The sequence below is a fragment of the Ovis canadensis genome, chromosome 14 (assembly GCF_042477335.2).
Source record: "Ovis canadensis isolate MfBH-ARS-UI-01 breed Bighorn chromosome 14, ARS-UI_OviCan_v2, whole genome shotgun sequence".
In the NCBI taxonomy this organism is placed as follows: Eukaryota; Metazoa; Chordata; class Mammalia; order Artiodactyla; family Bovidae; genus Ovis; species Ovis canadensis.
In genome coordinates, this window is record NC_091258.1 from 79,347,256 (window position 1) to 79,372,010 (window position 24,755).

A 24,755-nucleotide genomic window follows, 5' to 3' on the forward strand; every position below is an offset into this window, starting at 1 on the left:
AGCTGCCGTTCATTTCCCCAGGGTACCTCTGAGCACTTTATGTTGAGACCAGAGTGATGTCCATACCATGAAGCCCCAAGAACTCTCCATTGCAAGATTACATGGGACACAAGCTATACGACTTCTAACTGAGTCAAGATGGGTGAATGGTAACACTGGCCCAGAGGAACTCAGCACACAATATATGACATTTAAATATTACATTTTAAAAACCCAGTGGCTCCAGGGAAAGGGATGGACAGTGGATAGAATTTAGGAACTTTAGGAATCTATCTCCACCAAAACGTATTAATAATCGTACTAGCAGAGTCTAATTTATCCAACACTTTTGCAGCTATGCGGCCTGCTGAATATCTGCAGTGTCCCACGAAACAGAGTTTGAAGAGATAAAGATTCACAACCAGAATCAGATATCACATGGATGTTAAGACGATCACATTGGGAAAGAAAATAATTATGAATAAGCTAATCAACCTCTGCTAAAGAATAAGAAAACAGCATACAATACCCGAAGGACGATGTAAGATGAGAAATGAGAATTCTAACTGAGGACCACAAACAAAGCTGCAGTCAAGTACACGGTAACTGAAATGAAGAATGACTGTGATGCACATGTTATTCATAGGCTGAACACACCTGAGAAAAGGATGTTTAAGCTTGATGTTCTCTTAGTTCCAAAACTAAAATGCAAACCAAAAAAAATGACAGAAAATAAAATTAAAAACACCAGAACATTCAAGACCTGTGGGAAAACTGCAAAAGGTTTAATATACACATATGGAAACATGGCAAAGAGAAAAAGAAAAAAGAACAGAAGAAATTCTTGAGGCAATAATGATGAAGAAATTTCAATCAAATTAATGTTAGATACCAACCCATAGATCCACAAAGCTCACAAACCACCAGACAGATTGAATTAAAAAAAAAAAAGATAGGTAAGTATATCACATTCAAATGCAGGAAATAAAAAAAGAATCCTCAAAGAAGCCACAGAAATAAATGCCTTTTAGAGAAGCAACAAAAACAATGACATTTGAATTCTCCTCAGAAATCAGGCAAAGGAGAATGGAGTGGAGTTAAAATATTTAAAGTGCAGTGATTGTGATGGGGTTTGGGAAGGGTGGATATCCCCAATCTAGAGTTTAATATCCATAACATTAATCTTTAAGAGTGAAGGTGAAATACTTTCTTAGACACAGAAAAATTATGGGAATATAGTAAAGGAAATCTTTAGACAGATGAAAAATGACATTAATTAAAAATCTGGGTTTCAGACTTCCCTGGTGGTCCAATGGCTAAGACTCCATGTTCCTGATGCAGGGGGCCTGGGGTCAATCCCTGCCTGGTCAGGGAACTAGATCCCACATATTTCAACTAAGACCCTGTGCAGCCAAAATAAATAAAAATAAACACTTAAAAAAAATCTGGGTTTCATAGGGAAAGTAAGAGCATCAGAGAATTAAAAAATTTCACTGACATATAACTGCAATGGAACACTGTATATCTTTAAACTGTATAACATGATTTGGTCTTGGCTTCTCTGGTGGCTCAGATGGTAAAGAATCTGCCTGCAATGCAAAAGACCTGGGTTCAATCCCTAAGTCAGAAAGATCTACTGAAGAAGGGAATGGCTACCCACTCCAGTACTCTTGCCTGGAGAATTCCATGGACAGCAGAGCCTGGCAGGCTACTGTCCTTTGGGTCACAAAGAGTTGGACACAACTGAGCAACTAAGCACTGCATATACACTGCACTAACAAATTAAGTTTAGTTAACAGAGTTACAACCTTTTTCCCATGATGAGAAATTTTAAGAACCACTCTCTTAGAAACTTCTGAATATACAGTCTAGTTTTTGGACTTTCCTGGAGGAAAGGTCCAGTGGTTAGGACTCTACACTTACACTACAGAGGATGAGGATTCAATCCTTTGTCAGGGAACTAGATCCCACAAGCAACTCATCTAAATAAATAATTAATTAATTAATTATAAGATACAGTTTTGTTAATGAGTCATCATGCTGTGCATTACATTAAAAAATTCATTCATCTCATAAGCAGAAATCTATAACTTCTGACACCCTTCACTTATTTTATCAATGGACCTTCCCCCTCTTGGCAAGCATCAATTGTTAGTCTGTATCTAAGTTTGGTGGTGTTGATATTATTTTAAATATTCAACATGTCAGAATAATCATACAGTACAGTTAATCCTGGATCTAAATGGGTTAGAACTGCTTGGGTCCACTCATATATGGATTTTTTTTAACATGGATATTTTTCAATAAATAGGGATGACTATAGGATCTATACTTGGAAGAATCATAAATGCAAAAACTTCAGAATCAGAGAGCTGACGATGGGACTTTAGCATCCAATGATTTTAGTATAGGCAGGGGCTCCTGGAACCAATCCTCTGTGGAAGCAGAGGGACAATTGAGAAAAATACTAAAAAGGAAGAGAGAAAGCAATTAGGAGTTTTAAAAATTATAAGGTATTCAAATCACCCAGGAAGCCACACAGTGTTATATGAAACTGGACTTCAGTTCATTTGCTCAGTTGTGTTTGATATAACTGGATATATGGACACCTATAGACTACTAGTTTACTCCATCCAAAAACAACACATAGCCTTCTCATGCTGACATATATAACATTCACAAGACAGACCACATCCTAACCCAGAAAACGTACATTTAACAACTTTGAAACAACAGAAATCATAGAATGTCTTTTCTCAGAGCACAGAGGAATTAACGCTAGAAATCAGTAACACAAAGATAGCTGGAAAAAAATCCCAAAATACTGAGAATTAAACAATATACTTTCAAATAAAGCATCAGTCAAAGAGGAATTCAACAAAGAAGAAATTTTGAGATTAAATTTTTAAGTATTTCAACACTTCAAAATATGTGAATACAGTGAAAGCAGTGTTGATAAGGCAATTTATCTATTTTTTTCTTCTTTTTTCTTAATATATATAATTTAACCACTGTACCAGCATGGAATTTCCAAAAACATTGTAAGTACAGTTGACTTACAATGTTTCAAGCATGCAGCAAGATGATTCAGGTATACATATATATATATATATATACATTATTTTTGCAATTATTTTGCATTATAAGTTATTACAAGCTATTGACTATAGTTCCCTGTGCTATACAGTAAACCTTAGTTACTTGTTGCATATCTATTTTTAAAATTAGAAATCTAGCATTCTAGCAATTTATAGCACTGAATGCAGATATCAGAAAAGACCTAAAATCAATTAGCTGTGCTTCTACCTTATGACATCACAATAGGAAAAAACTAAATCCAAAGGGAGAAGAAAAAAAAAATACTTAAAAATCAACTCAGAAAAATCAACAAAGCCCCCCAACAGTTGGTTCTTTAATATGACTGACAAAATAAAAAACATTCTATTCCCTGTAAACATGAACACAACACAGGATGCAAACTACTAATGAAGAAGGAATTCACAGGGCCTGGACTCCATCTTTGGCCTGTTCATGCTGATCAGGCTCGGCCACCTTTCCAATGGACTCTGAACTCTGTGTTTAGTGCCTATGAAAACAACAACAGAAGGATAAGACCCCCTCCAGACAGGGGAACCTTGAAGATCGTATCTAGGTTATTCTTGGCCTAAGAGAAAACATACACTAATCCCCCCTTCCTCCAGACAGGCCATAAAATTTTCTGTATCTATCAGAGTGTAACCTTGGGTTTATTGATTATTGGCTAATTGTTTGACTGTTTGAGCACATGAGCACATAGCACGTGAATGATGGGTTATTAGGATTGTATTTTCCTTGGTTTATGTAAGTCTCAAGGAATTTGGAGTGGTGGGTTCAGACACGTACACATGGGGTATAAAAGATTTTCACAAATGCTGGTCGGGGTCCTTGGCTAAGAGGAGACTCTGCCTCGGGCCCGCCAGTATAATAAACTGCACTCCACTATCTGCATTGTCCTTCTGAGTGAGTTTGTTTCCCGGAACGTGTGGCTACAACACTGGGACACCCTCCACCTATCAAAGGTGTTTCTCCACCCCTGGGAATCTGTGGGAACAGGCAAGCCATAGAAGAAAGTGACCAGGGTCATACTCCAGGGACTAGGACTTGCCAGGACCACTGCCTGACACAAGAGCCAGGTTACCTTGATGCTGAGAAGGGCCCTGTGGGAATCCTGGGCACAGAGGCCTTTTTGTTCTCCATTTTTTATAGTCAAGACTCCAGTCTCCATGACCTTCTCTCATTTCCATATAACAGAACAGTTAGCAAAGAAACCACCTGAAGCAAGATTAAAGAACCAGAGAATCTCATCAAGATTAGGAGACTGGATCACCTAAGATCCTGCACACATTCTAATCCTGTAAGCAACCCTACTACCCTTTTTGTTGTGAGGAACTCCGCCCATGGCAAAGGTCATGAGGAAGGAGGCTTGGCATACGCAAAGGCGTGATCAAGCCTCAGGAAACCCCCTGTTCCCGAGCATCTACCCCCAAATCAGAGTACTTTACGGGGAGCTCTCCCCCATAACCATTTCTCCCGGAGAAGGAGTTAACTTGCCGCTCCAGTTAATAAAAATTCCTGGGCGTGACAAGAGTGTTTCAACTTATGAACTCTGAAGATTCTCTGGCCTGCCTGATCAGGCTCATCTGGCCGCATGTGATTGTTTACAGCCTCCCAACTGTGAGAGGCACGGGATGTTTTAAAACTTTCTAAATACAGACTCTTTTGAGAAGTTAGAAGATCATTAGTATAGTTTAGTGGGTCGATTAGGAACTATATTGGTGAAGGGTTTTTTCTTCATTTGTCGTGCCAATAATTACTGCTAATTCCCTGCCCTGGGTGTGACAAGGATGTCTCAGGTCAAACCTCTCTGCTGACAGACTAGCGTGTATGACAACCTCTCAACCATAAACAGCTCAGAGAGTTTGGAGTATTAGCATAGGGCTTTTTTCATTGATGAGTCAATGATTGCCATCAGGCCTCCATATCCTTAGGCACCTGGGAATATATTAATCAATGTATTTGGAATATAGGAAAGGAAATACAGTAGTTTTTTGATGTTAGCAATACTAGACTTTTTGAGTTAATGAATTTTCTCTTTTTTTATAGATCACTGTACTTTGTTATAAGTCACTATAAATCACTGTGTCCTTGCTATGCAAAAATGTAACTTTATCACTATCTTAAGACTAAATAGATCTTAAGGGAAACATTGGTGAAGGGTTTACATTTGTTGAGCCAATATTTGCTGCTAAATCTCCATATTCCTGCCCTTATAATGAATATAACTAGCATATAGGAGAAATAAGTATTAGCCTTTAAGATTAATCATGTTAAACCTTAGGTTAAGTAAATTCTTTTCTTGATTGTAACTCACTACACCCTCACCCAATAGGAATGCAACTTTATTTGGAGGGTGGAGCCTGATTTAAGAAAAAATCATCCCTGGAAAAATAAGTTTTCTGGTTAACTGACCGATATCAGAAAGGGCCATAAAATGTCAGCAGACCTCATGGCCAGAAGATGATGAAACTCATAAGACCTTTGTATACTTTTATATGAAGCACCCGATTGTGACAAGGGTCAAGTCTGCTGACCCCCGCGTGACTCTGTATTCAGCTCTATGTATAACAAAAAGGTATGTAAACAAACCTGAAAAATAAAGAAATCGGATCAGTTTCTGGAAAGACTGATTCCCCCGTGTCGTTTCTTTCTCGCTCCCCGCTTTCCTGGCTGAATTTCCATCTGAAATGTGGGTACTCACCAAGCCTGCTAATTCTGCCTGGGTTTCTGAGATCGGACTGGGGAGGCCTCAGTGCCTCCTCTCCTTCAGGAGAATGGAAAGACGCCTGTGGCCTACGTAGGTGGTGATTAGTATTCCATGTAAACCAGTTATTCAGCCTCTTTTCTCCATTAATTCTCCTACTACACTATCTGTTTCTAATCTCCCTCTGTATCTGTAATTAAATAAGTTTTTTTCCAGGACGCCGACTCCGTCCCCACCTTCGAATTACCCTGGATCCACCGGGGCCGGACCCCGGCAAGTTTGAAACTTTGTGAAAGAAAGAACACAAGACTGTTACCGCCTTGATCCTTACGACATATACCCGCCTGACTACATGCATGCATGCTCAATCACATCCGACTCTTTGTGACCTCATGGACTGTAGCATGTTAGGCCCCTCTGTCCATGGGATTTTCCAGTCAAGAATACTGGAATGGGTTGCTATTTCCTTCTCCAGGGGATCTTCCTGTTAGGTAGGTAGAATAGGGAAAAGGAGTCCAAAATGGTGGTGGCTAAAAGACGAGGAAGGGAAAAGCCCGTGAAAATAGAACAAAAGAAGGTCCAAGGACCAGAGTGAAGACTTCAGGTAGAACAAACAGCACTCCTGGCTAAGCCCAATTTGCATAGGGCAGGCCCAGGTGGAGGGAAAAACACATATAAAAGGAGGAGCCAAAGCGCTTTCTCTCTCTCTCTGCCACATGCATGCGCTCTTTCTCTCTCTCTCCCTCTCTCTCTCCCCCTCCCCCAAGCACTCCTCCACTCTCTTCCCTCCAAGTCTTTGGGTTGGCATGCCCTTACGCTTTGAGGATGGATTCTCCTGCTATCTTCTAAATAAAATAGAGCTGTAACACTGATTTGCCTAAGAGCTATAACACGGTTTGTCCAAGACCCGAGAGCTGTGATGCACTGAGGGCTTTAATGTCCGTCGCTCCAAATCTTTGTTGTGACGAGACAAAGAACCGAGGAACATACACTCGCGTGATATTCCCAACCCAGGGATTGAACCTGTGTCTCTTGCATCCCCTGCATTGGCAGGTGGATTCTTTACCACTGCGCCTCCTCGAAAGCCCATCTGACTACATAACCTTTCCCTACTCACCAGGGAGCAGGGGCACACAGTTCTTGAAGTGCTATGTACTGTGTTCCCTTTTTGCCTGGCAAAGTTATAAAGCCGCTCTTTCTCCTCCATGAACTAAAAAGATGCACAATGTTGACAGTCACACGTTAAACTTTACTTGGGGCAAAATGAGGACTGCAGCCTCAGAAACAGCACTTCTAATAGCCCTGAGTAATGCTCCAAAGAGGCAGTGGCAGAAGGTCAATATATAAGATTTTGGTGAAGGGTGAGTTCCATACAATCTGGCACGTAAGAACGGGTTTCTGCTAGTCATGAGGAACAGATGTCACCATGAAGGGATTTAGTGTTTTTCTAGATATGAAGAGATGCTAGGATTGGGATCATGAAATCAGTTCCAGAAACTATCTAGCTATCTAAAAGATCTGTTCCACCAGTTTCCCTGGAGCACAAAGTGCCTCACTGTGTACCCTGAATTCCCCTCAGGGGGTGTTGAAGCTGGGCAGTTAGAGCAGCACAGGGTTCAGTCTCTGCAGAGGCGGATGGCAAATGCTTTTGTTGTTGCTGTTCAATCGCTGGCAAATGCTCTTGTGTATGCTAGCTAAGTCGCTTCAGTCGCGTCTGATTCTTTGTGATCCTATGGACCGTAGCCTGCCAGACTTGTCTGTCCATGGAATTTCCTGGCCAAGAATACTTGAATGGGTTGCCATTTCCTCCTCTAGGGAATCTTCCTCACCCAAGGATCAAATGTTTGTCCCTTGCATCTCCTGCATTGGCCAACAGGTTCTTTATCACTAGCACCACCTGTGAAGCCCACCAAATGCTCTTGCAAGTGCCAGTTTGTAGCTGACGTTGCCATAACTCTGTTACAGCATTTCTGTTTGGCATTGGTGCCCAGAGCCAAGATTCTGGCAACAACCTCACGTTGACTGGCTAATATCTCCTCCATTCCTCTGTCCTCAGTGCTATTGCTTATCAGTTGTGACCTTGAAAAAGCCACAACTTCCCTCTCCCTCAAATTCCTCATCACTTCTTACAGACTTTTCTTCCACTGAACAGGTTTTCCAGAGTTTTTCAACACCTAACTTAGATCGTGTCCTTCCTCTACTCAAAACACTCCTCCACTCGCACGGCCCTGAGAAAAAAAGTACAACCTCTCATCTGCCACTCCATGTGCAGCCTGGCCTCAAATGTGACTTGCAGAAGCAGGATGAACTCAGGATTCCAGATGTTCCTGCTGCAGTTCCATCTCCAAGCCTCACCCACGCAGCAGTGGTGCTCAGAAATAGGAACACCACTTCTGAAGGCCTCACTGTCCTGGACAAACGGTACAAAATAAAGCAATGTGAGCAGGCGCCTCTCACTCGAGGTATTCCTATTATGGTGCTGACGCAGGCAGGGGAGAACCCTGAGCATGCAGCATTAACCTGAGGTGGGGCCGTCAGCTCAACTACCGCCATCGGAGTCTGTGCAGGGACCTGAATGGCGACAGTAGGACGACTCGGTCGGATCCCGCACCGTTATTCCCCGCCAATGGTGAAGTCTGAGACCTTGTGCAGTACGAACAAAACCTCCACTTCCGCCTTTGGCCCCTCACCTCCCTCCCAACATCTCACTGCAGAGTTTCTGACCAGATCCACAGTTTCAACGACAATCAGATCTGTGCCTAACGACAAAAAGGCTACATGTTCTAATGGTTCCCCCTCTCCCTTAGGAAGGATGGATTCCTTCTCCAGCCCTAGAGGTCACTTCTCCGCTCTCTTGGCAATTCATCTTGGGTTTTTCTGCCCCAATGTTTCAGGTGTGGACCAGTCTTCATTGAGGCCTGAGAACTACATTACCCAGAAGTGTTGCGCTACGGAGCAGTGACGTTTATCCAATGAAAATACACAAAGGAAGCGTTTCCGGGGAGGGGCTCCCGGTGTCTTCCTGGCGGACATTTTGATTTCTCTCAAGTCTGTGGAGCCAGACGGAAGGTCTGAGCGTGCGATTTTGGGAGGCTTGTTACAGGCCGAGAGAGCGCAAGGGGCGTCTTCCAAGGCACTGCATAGGGGACGGCGTAGGAGCTGGGGACACTGCCGCCTGCAGGGTGTGTCCGCGCCAAGTCCGACCTGACCAGTGGATGGTCGCCGCACCGCTCTGTGGAAGGAAGCTCTGATGGCGGTGCCTGCCCTGAAGGACCCCGGTCAGGTGAGTGCAGTGAGTTCCCGGTTCTCGCTGCCCGTTTCCCCACCAGAATGTGAATACCCCAGGTGAGCAGGTTCCCGCTCACGTTGTTTGTCGCCTTAAAAAATGTATAGCTCAGAAGTTGAGTTATGTCTTATTCCGTGTGGATTTTTAGGATTTCCAGCTCAAGAAACATCTCAAGGAACCCTGGGAGGTGAAGGGAGAAACTGTTGCAGGAAGGGAGACCCCCTCCAGGGCCCGAAAGTGGGCTCTGTGTAACACTCGGAAGTGAACTGTTCGAGGAGACACTTGTGCTGGCAAAGGAAGAGATTTTATTGGGGAGGGGCTCTGGGTCAGAGAGCAGTAGGGTAAGGGAACCCAGGAGAACTGCTCTGCCACGTGGGTTGCAGTCTGGAGTTTTATGGTGAGGGGATTAGCTTTAGTTGTCTTTAGCCAATCATTCTGACTCAGAGTCCTGAGTGGTGCACACCTTGTTCAGCCAAGATGGATGCCAGTGAGGAGGATTCTGGGAGGTGGTTGGACACCTGGTGTCACTTTTTTACCTTTCCTGATCTCTCCCTGTTGGTGGTGGCTTATTAGTTCCAGTGTTCCTTACCAGGACCTCCTGTTGTAAAACAACTCATGCAGATAGTTACTATGGTACCTGGCCAGAGCAGGTGATTTCAGTCACAGTGTGCTTTCCCTAACAAAGCCAGCGTATATATAGGTTTTGCAACAAAGGGCAGGTGTTTGAACATCAAAAGATTATTAAGGAAAGTCAGATAACCCAAGTTAAAGAATTAAGCACTTTTCTGTGTATGGAAAGATGTGAGAGTCTGGGCTCACTGAAATAATTTCTGTCGTGGCAGTCTGAGGTCTAGTGGAAAAAAGAATTTCCAGACACAAAGCATTTTAGACTAGTGCGAATTTGAGAACAAAGAGGAGAGGTAGTGAGGAGTGCTGAAAAGACAGAGGGCGGACTTCCTAACTGACCAGGGAGAGCCACCAGGAGACTGTTGGAACAGTGGGTGGCTCAAGGGCTTGTCAACTACAGCCTCAAGGAAAAGAAAATCCCTGTGGACAGGGGTGATGTTAGGTCAATAGTCAGGATTCTGTATATTATCATTTGGAGGCTGGATCTGGCTGGTTAGGAACAGAATGGCTCATAACAAACATGACAGTGGTTGCTCTGGAGCTTGGCTAATTATGGAGATATTGTCCTATCATCTCAGCATAGGGCTCCACAACTCCTTTGATATGCACCTCTGGTATCTGGGGCCAGTATCCTGTGTTTTCATATCCTGAGTTTCTCAGGACTCAGCATAGGAGTGACTGTAGTCTGCTGGCTGCTAAATGGCAGGTATTCTCCTTCCTGAATTCCCTTAGGGCTCACTGGCTCACACTGGAGGGCTGCAATCGCTGATCACTGTGACATCTTTTTTGTTTACCGATATGGCAGGAAATGTCCCATTTTTCACACTTTATCTCATATGCCTGACCCAGCCGCAGTGAGGCCTTAAAGGGTGGTGTCCCTCTTTCTGACCACAGGTGGTGTGGGTGAGGCTTGGAGATGCAACTGAACCAGCAACATTGGGGAACCTGGAGTCCATCGTGTTTCTTCAAAAAAAAAACAAAGTTTGAGGCCAGGCTGCAAGTGGAGTGGCAGATGAGAGGTTGTACCTTTCTTCTTAGGGCACTGGGAGTTCTGGAGAGTCTTGAGTTAAGGAAGCACATGATCTCTGGGCTTTTAAAAGTTCTCCAAGGCCTGTTCAGTGGAAGAAAAGTCTGTAGGAGTTGATGAGGATTTGAGCAATAGAAAGTATGGCTTCTCAGAGTTCACAGCTGATGAAAGGTAGTACTGGGGATGGAGTCATACAGTAGATGTTAGCCAGTCAGCCTGAGGTTATCTGGCTCTGGTACCAGGTAGCTGCCCTGGCAAGTCCTGAGCCGCTGGAGCACTGCCCTGGTCACTTTCCTCTGTGGTCTGCATGTTCCCACAGATTGCCACAGCTGCAGAAGAACATTTAGTAAATGGAGGTTGTCCCAGTCCCTTACTTGTGCACACTGTCATGTACACATTTTCTGTATTTGAGGAGGGTCTTGGGGCTCTTAACCTGCCATTTTCCCAACACTTCGGTTTGGGGACCTTGGCAACCCTGTGCCTGGGGTAGTCAGTGCACACTGGTTCTATGGAGGAATTAATGGAACATTGAAACCCATACCAGTATGTCGAAGTGCTTTGAGGTAAGGCTAAGCTGGTTAAGGTAAGTACAGGTCTTTTTTTTCTGGTGGGAATAAACAACAAGGAAGAGCAGAATTTCAGCTTGAAATTAAATGCCTGTGTGTTCCAGAGGCAACAGGAAGTTCAGAACAGAGGAGGGAGTTTTTCTTCCCCAGCTATCAGGAGACTCCATCAGGTTGGACAGTAGGGAAGATGTGTGAGAAGATGGAAAATGTGAGACTGTTCATGATTTTATTTGTCCCTGTTACACCAGAGCCGTGTGACCTTTGAGGATGTGGCCGTGTACTTCTCCCAGGAAGAATGGTGTCTTCTTGATGAGGCTCAGATACAACTGTACCTTGATGTCATGTTGGAGAACTTTGCGCTTGTATGCATGCTGGGTAAGGCCCCACTCCCTCCTCTATCCTCTTGAGCTAGGCTCTGCCTTTCTTCTTTTCCCCAGGGACAGCTCTGTCTTTCTTACATGTGGACCGTGGTTACCATGTATCTGATATTTATTTGTGCCTGTCTGTACAGAAGAGTGTTGTCACTGACATGGGCACTACTAAACAGATGGTGAGCTATTCTTCCCACAACCTTTTTCAAGGTTCCAGTTTCCCTACATACATGCCTGCAGCTTTAATTTCTGTCTTTTGATGATTACCATCTAATGGATGTGTAGTGGTATATCTTTACCATTTCCATTGCATTTCCCTTATGGTCTGCTTATTGGCCATTTCTGTATCTTTTTTTTTTTTTTTGGTCCAAGCCATGTTGACTTTTGGGATCTTAGTTCTCTGACCAGGGATTGAACCTGGGCCTAATGGCTGTGAATGTGTAGAGTCTTAACCACTCTACTGTCAGGGAATTCCCGTGTGTATCTTTCAAAAATGTCTATTCAGGTCCTTTTCCCATTTTTTTCATCAGATTGGTTTTTTAGTTGTTGAGTTCTAGACTTCATCCATATATTCTGGATATTAATTCCTTGTTGTACTCTGTGGTTGCCTTTTTACTATGTTTATAGTTCCCTGTGATGTGCAGTAGGTCAGTTTTTTCCTTTTCCCCCATACCTTTCTTGAGGTATAATTGACAGATGACATTATATTAAAGGTATGAAGCAAACAAAAATGCTCTTTTTTTTTTTTTTTGAGGTTCAGTATCTCCTTTATTCTTTTGTTGCATGTGCTTTTGTTGTCATAGACAAGAAATCATGCCCAAATCCAACATTTTGAAGCTTTTGCCCTTTGTACATGTCTTGGTAGATTTATAACTAAATACCACTTTCTTTTTCTTTTTTTTTTGTACTAATGTACATGGTATTTAGTTTTTAGCCTCAAATTTCAGTTTCTTGTGGGGCTGGTATGTAGGTCAGTGATTGGTTTTTATATTGTAACTTTGTATCCTGAAAACTTTGTTGTTTTTTAGTGAAAGCAGGCTTATTTACAGAGATACACCCAGAATGTGGGCCATCTCAGAAGCCAAGAGTGGCCTGTAATTACTTTTTGTTCTAGGATATTTTTGGCAGGGTGTCTATATTTGGTGTTCTTGACATACCTGATCATGTCATCTGAGAGTGAAGACAATTTTACTTCCTTCCCAATAAGTATACCTTCTCCTAATTAAACTAAAAAGCTTCTAAACAGCAAAAGAAGCTCAACAAAATCAAAGGGTAACCTACCTAATGGGAGAAAATATTTGCAAGCATATATTTAAGGGGTAAATATTCCAAAATATAAGAACTTACACAACTGGATACCAATCTTTTAAGTATTGATATCTTAAGTATTGATAGGTTAACTGACTTTCAAGTGTTAAACCAGTTTCACTTGCTCAGTTGGTCATGGTATATAATTCTTTTTATATAGTTTTTTAATCGATTTTTACAAGTTCTTAAGTTTTTTGTGTCTATGTTCATGAGACATATTATTCTATAGTTATCTTTTAATGTTTTTGGTTTGGTATTAAAGTAATACTGGCCTCAAAGAATGAGTTGGGAGCTATTCCCTTTGTTTCTATCTTCTGAAAGAGATTGTAGAGAATTGTATAATACATTCTCTCATTACATGTTTGGAAGAATTTTCTTTTTGGCCACACTGCATAGCATGATAAATCTTAGGCCCTGACCAGGAATTGAATGCATGCCCCATGCAGTGGAAGCCCAGAGCTTAACCACTGGAACCCCAGTGAGGCCCCCTGATTCATTTTCTTTAATTGACGCAGACCTATTCAGATTATCTGTTGTGTGAGTTTTGGTAGACTATCTTTCAGGGAATTGATCCCTTGCATCTAGGTGATCAAATTCATGGGGTTGAAGATTGCTCATATTTTTCATTATTATTCTTTTAATCTCCATGGTATCTACAGTGATGTTTTGAATTTTTTGTGTTATTAATTTGTGTTCTCTGTTTTTATCCTCATGAGCCTGTTTCAACTGCTGTGAACATAGGAGTCTATATCTTTTTGAATTAAAATTTTTGGCTGGATATATGCCCAGGAGTTAAACTGCTGGATCATGGCAACATTACTTTTAACTTTATGAGGAACATCTATACTGTTTTTCATAATGGCTGCACCAACAGCATTTGTTATTTGTAGACTTTTGTTTTTAATATGTGTGTATGTAACTATTTGGCTGAGTCTTAATTGGGACACCTGGGAGCTTTTAGGTGCTACATGCAAACTCTTATCTCGAGCTTGTGGAATCTTAATTCCCTAACCAGGGATGGGATCTGGGCCCCCTGCATTGAGAGCATGAGGTTTTCTTTTCTTTTTTTGGTAAGCAAGGGAGCATGGAGTCTTAGCCATTGGACCACCAGGGATGCCCCTCTAGACTTCTTAATAATGGCATTCTGCCTGGTGTGAGGTGGTACCTCATTGTAGTTTTGATTTGCATTTCTTTCTTTCGTTTTTCTCTTTGCTTTTCAGTTTTGGAAGTTTCTACAAAGAGAACATTAAGCGCAGAGATTCTTTCCTCAGCTGTGTCCAGTATATCAATAAGCCCATCATATTCATTCTTCACGTCTGTTATAGTCTTTTTGACTTCTAGAATTTTGAGCTCTTTCTTTGAATTTCCATTTCTCAAATGTCCAAGTCTTTGCGACCTCATGAACTGCAGCATGGCAGACTTCTTGTCCTTCAGTTCAGTTCAGTCACTCAGTCGTGTCCGACTCTTTGCGACCCGATGAATCACAGCACACCAGGCCTCCCTGTCCATCACCAACTCCTGGAGTTCACTTAGACTCATGTCCATCGAGTCCGTGATACCATCCAGCCATCTCATCCTCTGTCGTCCCCTTCTCCTCCTGCCCCCAATCCCTCACAGCGTCAGAGTTTTTTCCAATGAGTCAACTCTTCACATGAGGTGGCCAAAGTTTCAGCTTTAGCTTCAGTCCTTCCAAAGAACACCCAGGGTTGATCTCCTTCAGAATGGACTGGTTGGATCTCCTTGCAGTCCAAGGGACTCTCAAGAGTCTTCTCCAACACCACAGTTCAAAAGCATCAATTCTTTGGTGCTCAGCCTTCTTCACAGTCCAACTCTCACATCCATACATGACTACTGGAAAAACCATAGCCTTGACTAGACGGACCTTAGTCGGCAAAGTAATGTTGCTGCTTTTGAGTATGCTATCTAGGTTGGTCATAACTTTTCTTCCAAGGAGTAAGCGTCTTTTAATTTCATAGCTGCAGTCACCATCTGCAGTGATTTTGGAGCCTCCAAAAATAAAGTCTGACACTGTTTCTACTGTTTCCCCATCTATTTCCGATGAAGTGATGGGACCGGATGCCATGATCTTCATTTTCTGAATGTTGAGCTTTAAGGCAACTTTTTCACTCTCCTCTTCACTTTCAGTTTAGTTCCTCTTCACTTGTCCCAAACTCCCAACTCTACCAAACCTTAATCAGCATATATATCAAACTTGTTTTGTATTTCCAGTGTGATGAATGTGTTGGTAAGATGTGGAGAAGGGAAGCCTGCACAGTACTGGAAGCATTCAAAGCATGTTTACTTAGCAGTCTTTTAATGAGCTTGTGTGTCTGGCCTGTGAATTTCACAAGTTACTTTCAGTTTATTTTCCTTCCATTAGGTGGGAGAGCCATGTGTAGAGAGGGCTGGAATTGAGCACTTGTTTTTCTTGTCAGTTACCTTATTAAGAAGAACAGAATGTTCTGGCTATTTTATTTGTCTGATCTTTATCATTTCGTTTTTCATAATGCTTTGTCTATTTAACATGTGTTTTGTTGTTGTTTTTTGTAGTTCATCAAGTTGTAAAGATTATGATATTTCTCTTTTTAATATTAGCATTTATTGCTGTAAATTTTCTCCTTAGTACTGCCTTTGCTGAATCCTGTAGTTTTAGTATGTGGCGTTTTGGTTACATTGGTCTCTTAAATATTCTCTAATTTCCCTTGTGATTATTTTCTTGAACCTATTTATTTCCAGAAATTTGTAGATATTTCAGTTTTCCATATGCCATGTTATGGATCTTAATTCTGTTGTGGTTAGAGAGGATAGTTGGTATAAACTTTATCTAATTACATCTATTTTTCCTATCCACTACTGAGAGTAGAGTATTGAAATTTCCAAATATTATTGTAGAACTGTCTGTTTCTCCTCTTGATTGTCAGTTTTTGCTTCATGTATTTCAGTGATCTACTATTGAGTGTGTGACTATTTATACTTATTGCATCATCTTACACTGAATTCCCAAAATGTATGTCCTTCGTAGTCTTTTTAGATTTAAAATCCTTATTGTTTGGTATGATTTATAGCTACTCCTGTGTGCTTTTTGTTACTATTTGCACGAAATATCTTTATCTACCTTTCAATTTCAACTTGTGTTTTGCCGACAGCATACAGTTGTTGTCATCGTTGTCTTGGATTGTGCCACACAGCCTGTGAATTTTTCCTTCCATGATCAGGGATTGAACCCATGCCCTCAGCAGTAAAACTGCGGAATCCTAACCATTGGAGTGCCAGGGAGTTTCCTGGATTGTAATCTATTCTGCCAGTCTGTGTTTTGCTCTGAGAGGTTAATCTATTTACTTTAGAGCAATTATTGATGAGAGATTATTTTTTTCGTCTTGCTCTTTGTTTTCTGTATAAGCCTTGGAGCTTTGTCATTCCTTCCTTTTTGTTATTTTCTCTTTTTGTGTTAAGTTGTTTTTGTTTTGTTTTTTTTTTGTAGTGAAATATCTTAATTCCCTTTTCATTTCCTTTGTGTACATTATAAAACAACTTCTTTTTTTCTTTTTCTGTATTTACCATGGGGATTACATTTAATATCCTAAAGCTAGAGCATACTAATTTTAATTTGTACCAGCTTACCATCAATAACATTTTAAAACTTTCTGGGAATTCCCTAGTGGTCCAGTGGTTAGGACTCTGCAGTCTCACTGCCATGGGCCTGGGTTCAATCCATGGTCTGGAACTAAAATACTAAGAGCTGTGCTGGCAGGCCAAAAAACAAATCTTTTTGCTGCTTCTATAAAGTTTTATCTTTATCATTTTACTCCTTAGTGTCTTTTCTGTTCAATCTTAGCATTTCTTAAACTTCCACATCTTTTGTTTACCTGAGAATATGCTAATTTCTCCTTCATTTTTGAAAGAATCTTGGTTGGCAGATTTTTTTCCTTCAGCCATCTGAACATATCAGCCCACTGTCTTCTGGCCTTCTCAGATTTCCCATGAGAAATCTGCTAATGATATTGTTTGAGACCCCTTGTCTGTGATGAGTCACTTCTCTCACTGATTTCAAGATTCTCTGAGTTTCAGCAGTTTGATTATAATGTGCCACAATGTGGGTCTTCTTGTTTATTCTGCTTGAAGTTCATTTATGTTCTTGGATGTTTACGTTCACATCTCGCCTCAAATCTAGGATGTTTTTCTGCATTGAATTTCTCTAGTGATTTTTTTTCACTATAGCAGTTGTACTTTCCAGCTCCCAAGTTTCTTTTTTTTTAAATACTTAACTATCAAAAAAAAAAAAAAGGCAAAACAACTTGCTGTATCTTTATGGTTCCATTTTGTTGAGGCAGCTTAAAATTTTTTGGGGGGGTTCATTTGTTTACCAATTTGAACATCTTTTTCAGACAAATCTTTTTCTAGTCACTATAGGCTCTACTGGTGGCACAGACAGTAAAGAATCCACCTGCAATGTGGGAGACCTGGGTTTGATCCCTGGGTTAGAAAGATCCCCTGGAGGAGAGTGTGGCAACCCACTCCAGTATTCTTGCCCGGAGAATCCCCATGGACATAGGAGCCTGGCAGGCTACAGTCCATAGGGTTGCAAAGAGTTGGACATGAGTGAGCAACTAAGCACGGTTACCATCTATTCTTTTTGTACCTTTTCATAAGGTACAGCGGCTGTTGATTGTTATTGTCCTTTCCTTCTTTGTATGCCTTGTGAGTTTTTGTTGTTGAAAACTGAACGTTGGCATCTTATGATTGTAACTCTGGAAATACTGTGCTTGCCATTAACCAGGGTTTGCTGGGCGGTGGGGGGAGGGGCGGTTCTCCTTGGTTTTGATGTTTTTAGGGTGTCTCTTTCCTGTATATTGACATGAGATGTAAACTGACAGGCTTTTCAGTGTGCCTTTCCTTGGGGGTGTACCATGACTTAAAATTCTACAATATAAGTGGTTGTCTTGTATGATTTTCTTTATTGTTCATTTCTTGTCTGTGTGGGGTCTTTGCTGACACACAGGCTTTTCTCTAGTTGTTGTGAGCAGGGGCTATGCTCTAGTAGTGCACGGGCTTCTCATTGCTCTGGCTTCTCTTGTTGCAGAGCACGGGCTCAAGGGTATGTGGGCTTCAGCAATTGTGGCACATGGGCTCAGTAGTTGTGGCTCCCAGGCTCTAGAGCACAGGCTCAGTAGTTGTGGCACATGCACGTAGTTGCTCCACAGCATGTGGGATCTTCCCAGACGGGAGATTAAACCTGTGTCTCCTGCACTGACAGGCAGATTCTTCACCACTGAGCCACCAGGGAAGCCCAGTGTTTGCTTTTGATTGCCTTAGTCCTCAAATGTTTCACTCTCAAAAGGGAAAAACAGAAAAATGAAGAACAGGAGGTGAGACACTGGCCCTTAAAATCTTCAGCCAGAGGAGGAAGAGATTTGTGTATCAGTGGTACCATTTACAGCAATGGGTGTCCTCCTCCGTATTACTCACATGCATTCAGGAGCAGCAGCCAGCAGTCAGACTATAGATCACTGACATTTGGAGGACTAACTAGGTCCTTATTTTCCATGCTGGCTCATGAAAAGTATGTGCAGTCTGCTCTAGAAACATGTACACAGTAGCCTGCCATGGCACTTTGGGTTGAGGAATGGGTAGCTCCAGAGGCTAAGAACTGAACTTGACTGAAATAAATTTAACTTGGGAAACTGCAGATCTTCAATAGATTCGAGTTCCAAGAGCTACCATTGGATTCTGTCAGCACAGTTATTGTTAAGGTGAGGAGATGGAATCCTAACATTTTGTATTCCATCTGCTGCACATCCTTTCATCTGGCTCCATCAGAGTGTCTTTTGCAGTGTTTAAATATTGTCCCTGTCTGTGTGCTGAGTTCTTCTGGGCTGGTGTTGGTCACTCACCTGACCTGCTCTTCTATTGAGTTGTATCATTTGCCTTCCATGTAGTTGTTGAACTGAGAGTGGACAGTCCTTCATGATTTGCAGGATGGACATGATTCTGGTCTCAGCACAAAACACTCTCAGGTAGCCTGGCCAAGTTGAATGGCAACTGAGATAGCTTTATGTCAGGTCTGTGTTCAAGTCATTTCAGGAACCCAGCCTGTTTGGTGCCTTTAGTGTGATTGCCAGTGGCCACAAGTCATTTCTATAGACTTTTCTTCATTCTTGACACTACCAGCTTACAATTTCTTCTACTTCTCACTATTTATCCATTTATTTTAATTTTGGCTGGATCTTCATTGCTTTGCAAGGGCTGTCTATAGTTGTGGCGAGTGTGGGCTACTCTTTGTTGTGGTAGGCGGGCTTCTCATTGTGGTGGCTTCTCTCATTGCAGAGCATGGGCTCTAGGCCTGCAAGCTTCCGTAGTTGTAGCACACAGGCTCAGTAGCTGTGCACGGTATTGGTTGCTCCACAGCATGTGAAATCATTGCAGACCCAGCCTCCAATCCATGTCCCTTCAATTGGCAGCTGGATTCTTACCCAGTGTGGCACCGGGGAAGTCCTACTTCTCATTTGTATTCTGACTCCAGCCTAGGATTAATTCCCTACCGCCTCTCTAAACCATTTATTTTATTGGTCTTCACAGTGTTTCCTCCAGAGTATTTTCTGACACTGTTTATGTTCTGAAACACAGGAGTATCCCTTAATATTCCTTAAACACCAGATACCTGTTCCTGTCAGATTTTCTGAGGCCTGGACATACAGTTCTGCAGAGAAAAGGTCACTAGCAGTTGTGGTCCAGGCAGAAGCTATTGATAAGAGTGAACTGTAGAAAAGGCCTTTCACCCTTGCTCCATACCCAATCCTTGTGTCCTGTGTTTGCTGAGACCTCATCTGTTCTGTAACCTTAAAGCCCTGTAACACAGAGCAGCTGCTTCCTCAGTCTGACCCCAACTCCATTTCCTGAACACAGTCTTGTGGACTTGTTCTTTCAAGTGTCAGATGTACAGTTGTAACGGTGGCATTTCCCTGTACTAAAGTCAATATGGACTTCACTATTGTTTTCAGGTTCTTGGCCTGGAGTTGGGGATGAAGAGACACCTTTTGAACAGAGCAAATCTGCAGGAGTATCACAGATTGGGACTCCCAGGACAGATTCGTCTGCTGAGAAGGTCCAGCCCTGTAAGATATGCATCCTGGTCTTGAAAAACATTTTGCATTTGACTGAAGAGCAGGGAACAAATAGTGGACAGAAAGCAAACACATGTGGGGCACATGGAAAACAGTTCTGTTTCACTGCAGACATTCAGCAGCACCAGAAGCAACACATGAGAGAGACTCTTTTACAACATATTACGGGGAAACTCTCATTTTTCAAGAGCTGCACAATGCATGCATCAGGAAGTCTCTCCCCATACAGTGAGATTGGGAAGGAATTCGTGGCCAACATGGGAATTCAGCCACAGGCCCAAAACACCAGGAATCAACAAAACAACAGTAAGGACTGTGAAGCTGTTTTTCACAGTGGAAAAAGTCATCAGAGCTCGGGAGAAGGCAAGAAAGCCTCCAGCCGCACAGATGTACTTGTTCAAGATGAGAGAATCCTCACTAGTGAACAGTCTTGTGAGTTCACAGGTGGCACTCACAAAAGTAACCATGTTCAGCACCAGAAAGGTCACGTTAGAGAAAGGTCTTCCGAGTGCACTGAATGTGGGAAATCCTTTGGCCAAAGAAAGTATCTCAGGATTCATAGGCGAATCCACACTGGAGAAAGGCCTTATCAGTGCAAGAAATGTGATAAATCTTTTACCTATAAGAACCGTTTCATTGGACATCAGAGAATTCATACCGGAGAAAGGCCGTATGAATGCACTCAATGTGGAAAATGTTTTACCCATCAATCCTCTTTCTATGTACATCAAAGAATTCACACTGGAGAAAGGCCTTATAAGTGCAATGAATGTGGGAAATCTTTTATCAACAACTCCAATTTCCATAGACATCAGAGAATTCACAAAGGAGAAAGGCCTTATACCTGTAATGTATGTGGGAAATTTTTTATAACTCTGGCTGGCATCCGATATCATCAGAAAGTTCACAACAGGGAAGTGCTGTATAAGGGCAGTGACTATGGGACATCCTTTAATCAAATGCACCACCTCAGTTCCAGTAGGAAAATCCACACTGGAGAAAGGCCCTATGAGTGCAGTGAATGTGGGAAATCTTTTACTGCTAGCTCTAGCCTTTGGTATCATCAGAGAATTCACAGTGGAGAAAGGCCTCATGAGTGCAGTGAATGTGGGAAATCTTTCATTGTTAGGTTGAGCCTTCGTAATCATCAGAGAGTTCACACTGAAGAAAGGCCCTATAAGTGCAGTGAATGTGGAAAATGTTTTACTAGCAGTTCGAGCCTTCTTCGTCATCAGAGAGTTCACAACGGAAAAAGGCCTTATGAGTGCAGTGAATGTGGGAAATCTTTTACTGCTGGCTATGGCCTTCGGTATCATCAGAGAGTTCACAGTGGAGAAAAACCTTATAAGTGCAGTGAATGTGGGAAATCTTTTACTGCTAGCTCTAGCCTTCGGTATCACCAGAGAGTTCACAGTGGAGAAAAACCTTATGAGTGCAATGAATGTGGGAAATCTTTTACTGCTAGCTATGGCCTTCGGTATCATCAGAAAGTTCACCATTGAGAAGAACTTTGAGTTCAGTGAATGTGGGAAATCTGCTAGCTCTGGCCTTTGGTATCATCAGAGTTAACAGTGGAGAAAGGACTTATGAGTGCAGTGAATGTGGGAAATCTTTTTATTAATAAGTCCAATCTTCTTGATCATCAGAGAATTCACACTAGAGAAAGGCCTTTTGAGTGCAGTGAATGTGGAGAATCTTAATAGTAGCTCAGTTCTATTTGGTTATCAGAGTTCACACTGGAGAAGGAGCCTCATGAATGCAGCTAATGAGAGCACTAGTGTTGGAGTTGGGGGTCGTAACAGCGTGGGAGGACATAAGTACAGGCATCAGGCAGCAAATGGACCGTTTCTAGGGAGGGATTTGAGGCACAGAGGATGAGTTTTCTAATTATTACCTCCCAGCAATGGACAGATATTTGGGATTCAATGTCAGGTTGCCTATTTTCAGGACAAGGGGAGTCTGGTCACGGTGATCCTCTTTCCCTTCCAATCCAGCTTTGGGAACTCAAAGAATACCTAATCCATCCTCTGTCCCTGCCCCCCCTCAAGAGTCCTGCTTACACACTACTCCATGCTAAGTGGTCATGACTATCCACTGGAAAGCAACATTTGTGGTTTTCCTGTGAATGAATGATCCCATTATCTACCTGGTAATGCTCTGTTCCCAGCACCTCCATGCCACAGCATTGCACTGGGTTTAGGGCAGCCAAGAGTGGAGAAGAGACTTGTATGATACTGTATGATATCTCTTATGTGCAACTTAATACAAAAGAATACACATGCAAAACAGAAAGAAGCTCAGGTTTAGGGGCTTCACTGGTGGCTCACTGATAAAGAACCTGCCCGACAGTGCAGGAGATGTGGGGTCAATCCTGGGTCAGGGTGATCCTTTGGAGGAGGAAATGGCAACTCACTCCAGTATTCTTGCCTAGAGAATCCCATGGACAGGGGGGACATGACTTAGCAACTACACAGATACAGAAAACAAACTAATGGTTACCAAAGGAGAGACAGAAGTGTGATGGGACAAATTATGTGTATGGGATTAAGAGATTAAAAACTATTTATAAAACAGCAAGTTTATACTGTATCAGATAAAGAAGTATAGCCATTATTGTATAATAACATTTGGTAGAGTATAATCCGTAAAATACTGAGTCACTGTGCTGTACACCTGAAACTAGTATAATATTGTAAATCTACTGTAATTAAAATTTTTACTTTTTTCTACTGTAATTTTTTTAATTAAAAATAAATTTAAAAAATAAAAGGTGAATTTTCCATGGAGAATTGTTAAGATTGTATTTTCTGGATGGTACAAGCCACCAGACATTTAATAAAGGGAGTATCTATGAAAGTGATTTGTATTATTTATGAGATGGTCAGTCAGGTGTGGCTACAAGAAAAAAACAGGAAAACAGTAATGCTCACAGATCCTGGAAACACATGGGACAGTTATCAGGGTAGTCCTGAGACATAAGGCAGGAGTGGGGAGTGTTCAGACCACTGTCTGTGTTGAGGTTCTGTGGGAAAGGTCTGGCAGAGTGGGGTAAACAATTTAGGATTGCTTGCTTTGAATAACTTTGGACTTCATGCTATAGGGGTGGCCTCTAGTTGCTTGGTGCTTGGTGCTGTGATGATGAAGGAAGAGAAACATTGCCTCCAGGGGTGTTCAGCCATGTGGAGGATGTGTAGCTCTTGATTGTTCAGTTTGCTTTCACACAGAAGCAGGACACATTTGAGTATCACATGAGAAGCTAGTATATTTTGCTATATGAGAAAGAAATAGTCACTTGGCTGCTTAGCCACATGTTCCATGTCACTTTGCCCATGACCTCTCTGGCCATGGATATGGGCATGGGGACTAGAAATAAAAATGCCAGTAAGGGCTTGCAGGCTTGTAGCTATTATGAACCAGTGGCCTACCTGAGATGAATTTCCTTCATTTCATAAACATTCCTGATCGGGAGGTGTCTGGTGGGGGAGCAAAGCGGATCGTGTCCCTGTGGTGCAAAGAAGCACATGATAAAAAATTGTATCTCCTAGTTTAATGTTTCTTTCCATTTTCCCAGGACATCCTACTAGATAATGAAGCATAATTAGGTTAATTACCGTATAACTTAAATTTTTCTCTTAGCAATTGAAGGCAGGGATATACTTCTTACCATTTTACCCCAGGATGTAGCAGAATTTATTGCACATAATAATCACCTATTTTAAAAGAATAAAAATTAATTTTAAAAAGCAAAAAAAAAAAAAACAAACCCAAAGTGAGTAATTGATCCAAATGCCAAAATGAGAGAAAACTTATAGATGTTTAACAAGAGTAGGAAAAGTATTTTTCTCTGGTGCAGAAGGCAAAGAACTTAGAGAAACAAGTGTCACTGCTGATAAGCACAAAGGAACTGGAAGCTGGGAAACATGAAAGAAGCTAGTAGCACAGTGTCCATCAGTCACTGGCCTGGATTTACAATCATAGCAACAGAAAGTAGAAATGGAAGAGAAAGTTAAAAGTCGAAGAAAGTCACCAGGATCAGGATGGCGTGTGTGGCTCTGGCATCATGGGAAGGTCTGGGGAAATACTGTTGCTGTGAATGTGTTGGACCTGCTGCTTGTGCCTGTGAAGGACAGAGATCGTGTACCCACTAGTCCAGATCATGGCACCCAAACAATAGCATGCAGTTAAGAAAATCCAAATACATCTGCATCTAACATCTGACAGAGTATCTGTCAGACATGACTGAGGAGCTGTATCCATTCTGAAGGGAGCCCTCCAGAGAGCTCCATCACGTACACGTGTACTGGTGGCATTACTATTAATAAAGTGCGCGATCTCCCGTTGTTAACTTCTTAAGTCACCAAGTCATTTTCCACTCTTTGCCACCCCATGCCAGCTTCCTCTGTCCTCCACGATCTCCCAGAGTTTGCTCAAATTCCTATTCATTGAGTTGGTGATGCTATCTAACCATCTCATCCTCTGCACCCCCCATTCTCCTCTTGCCTTCAGTCTTTCCCAGCATGAGGGTCTTTTCCAGTGAGTCAGCTGTTTGCATCAAATGGCCAAAGTATTGGAGCTTCAGCATCAATCCTTCCAGTGAATATTCAGGGTTCATTTCCTTTAGGATTTACTGGTTTGATCGCTTTGCAGTCCAAAGGACTCCCAAGAGTCTT

General features: G+C 42.0%; 1 protein-coding gene across 1 annotated transcript; it reads left to right on the top strand.

The window, feature by feature from the left end:
• The first annotated feature begins 8,788 nt into the window (after positions 1–8,788).
• LOC138418324 (zinc finger protein 211-like) lies at positions 8,789–22,941 on the top strand. The gene is made up of 3 exons (XM_069549521.1): positions 8,789–9,062; positions 11,534–11,660; positions 19,963–22,941. The coding sequence occupies exons 1-3, from the start codon at positions 9,030–9,032 to the stop codon at positions 21,585–21,587; spliced, it is 1,785 nt and encodes a 594-aa protein (XP_069405622.1). The 5' UTR covers positions 8,789–9,029; the 3' UTR covers positions 21,588–22,941.
• The last annotated feature ends 1,814 nt before the right edge of the window (positions 22,942–24,755 follow it).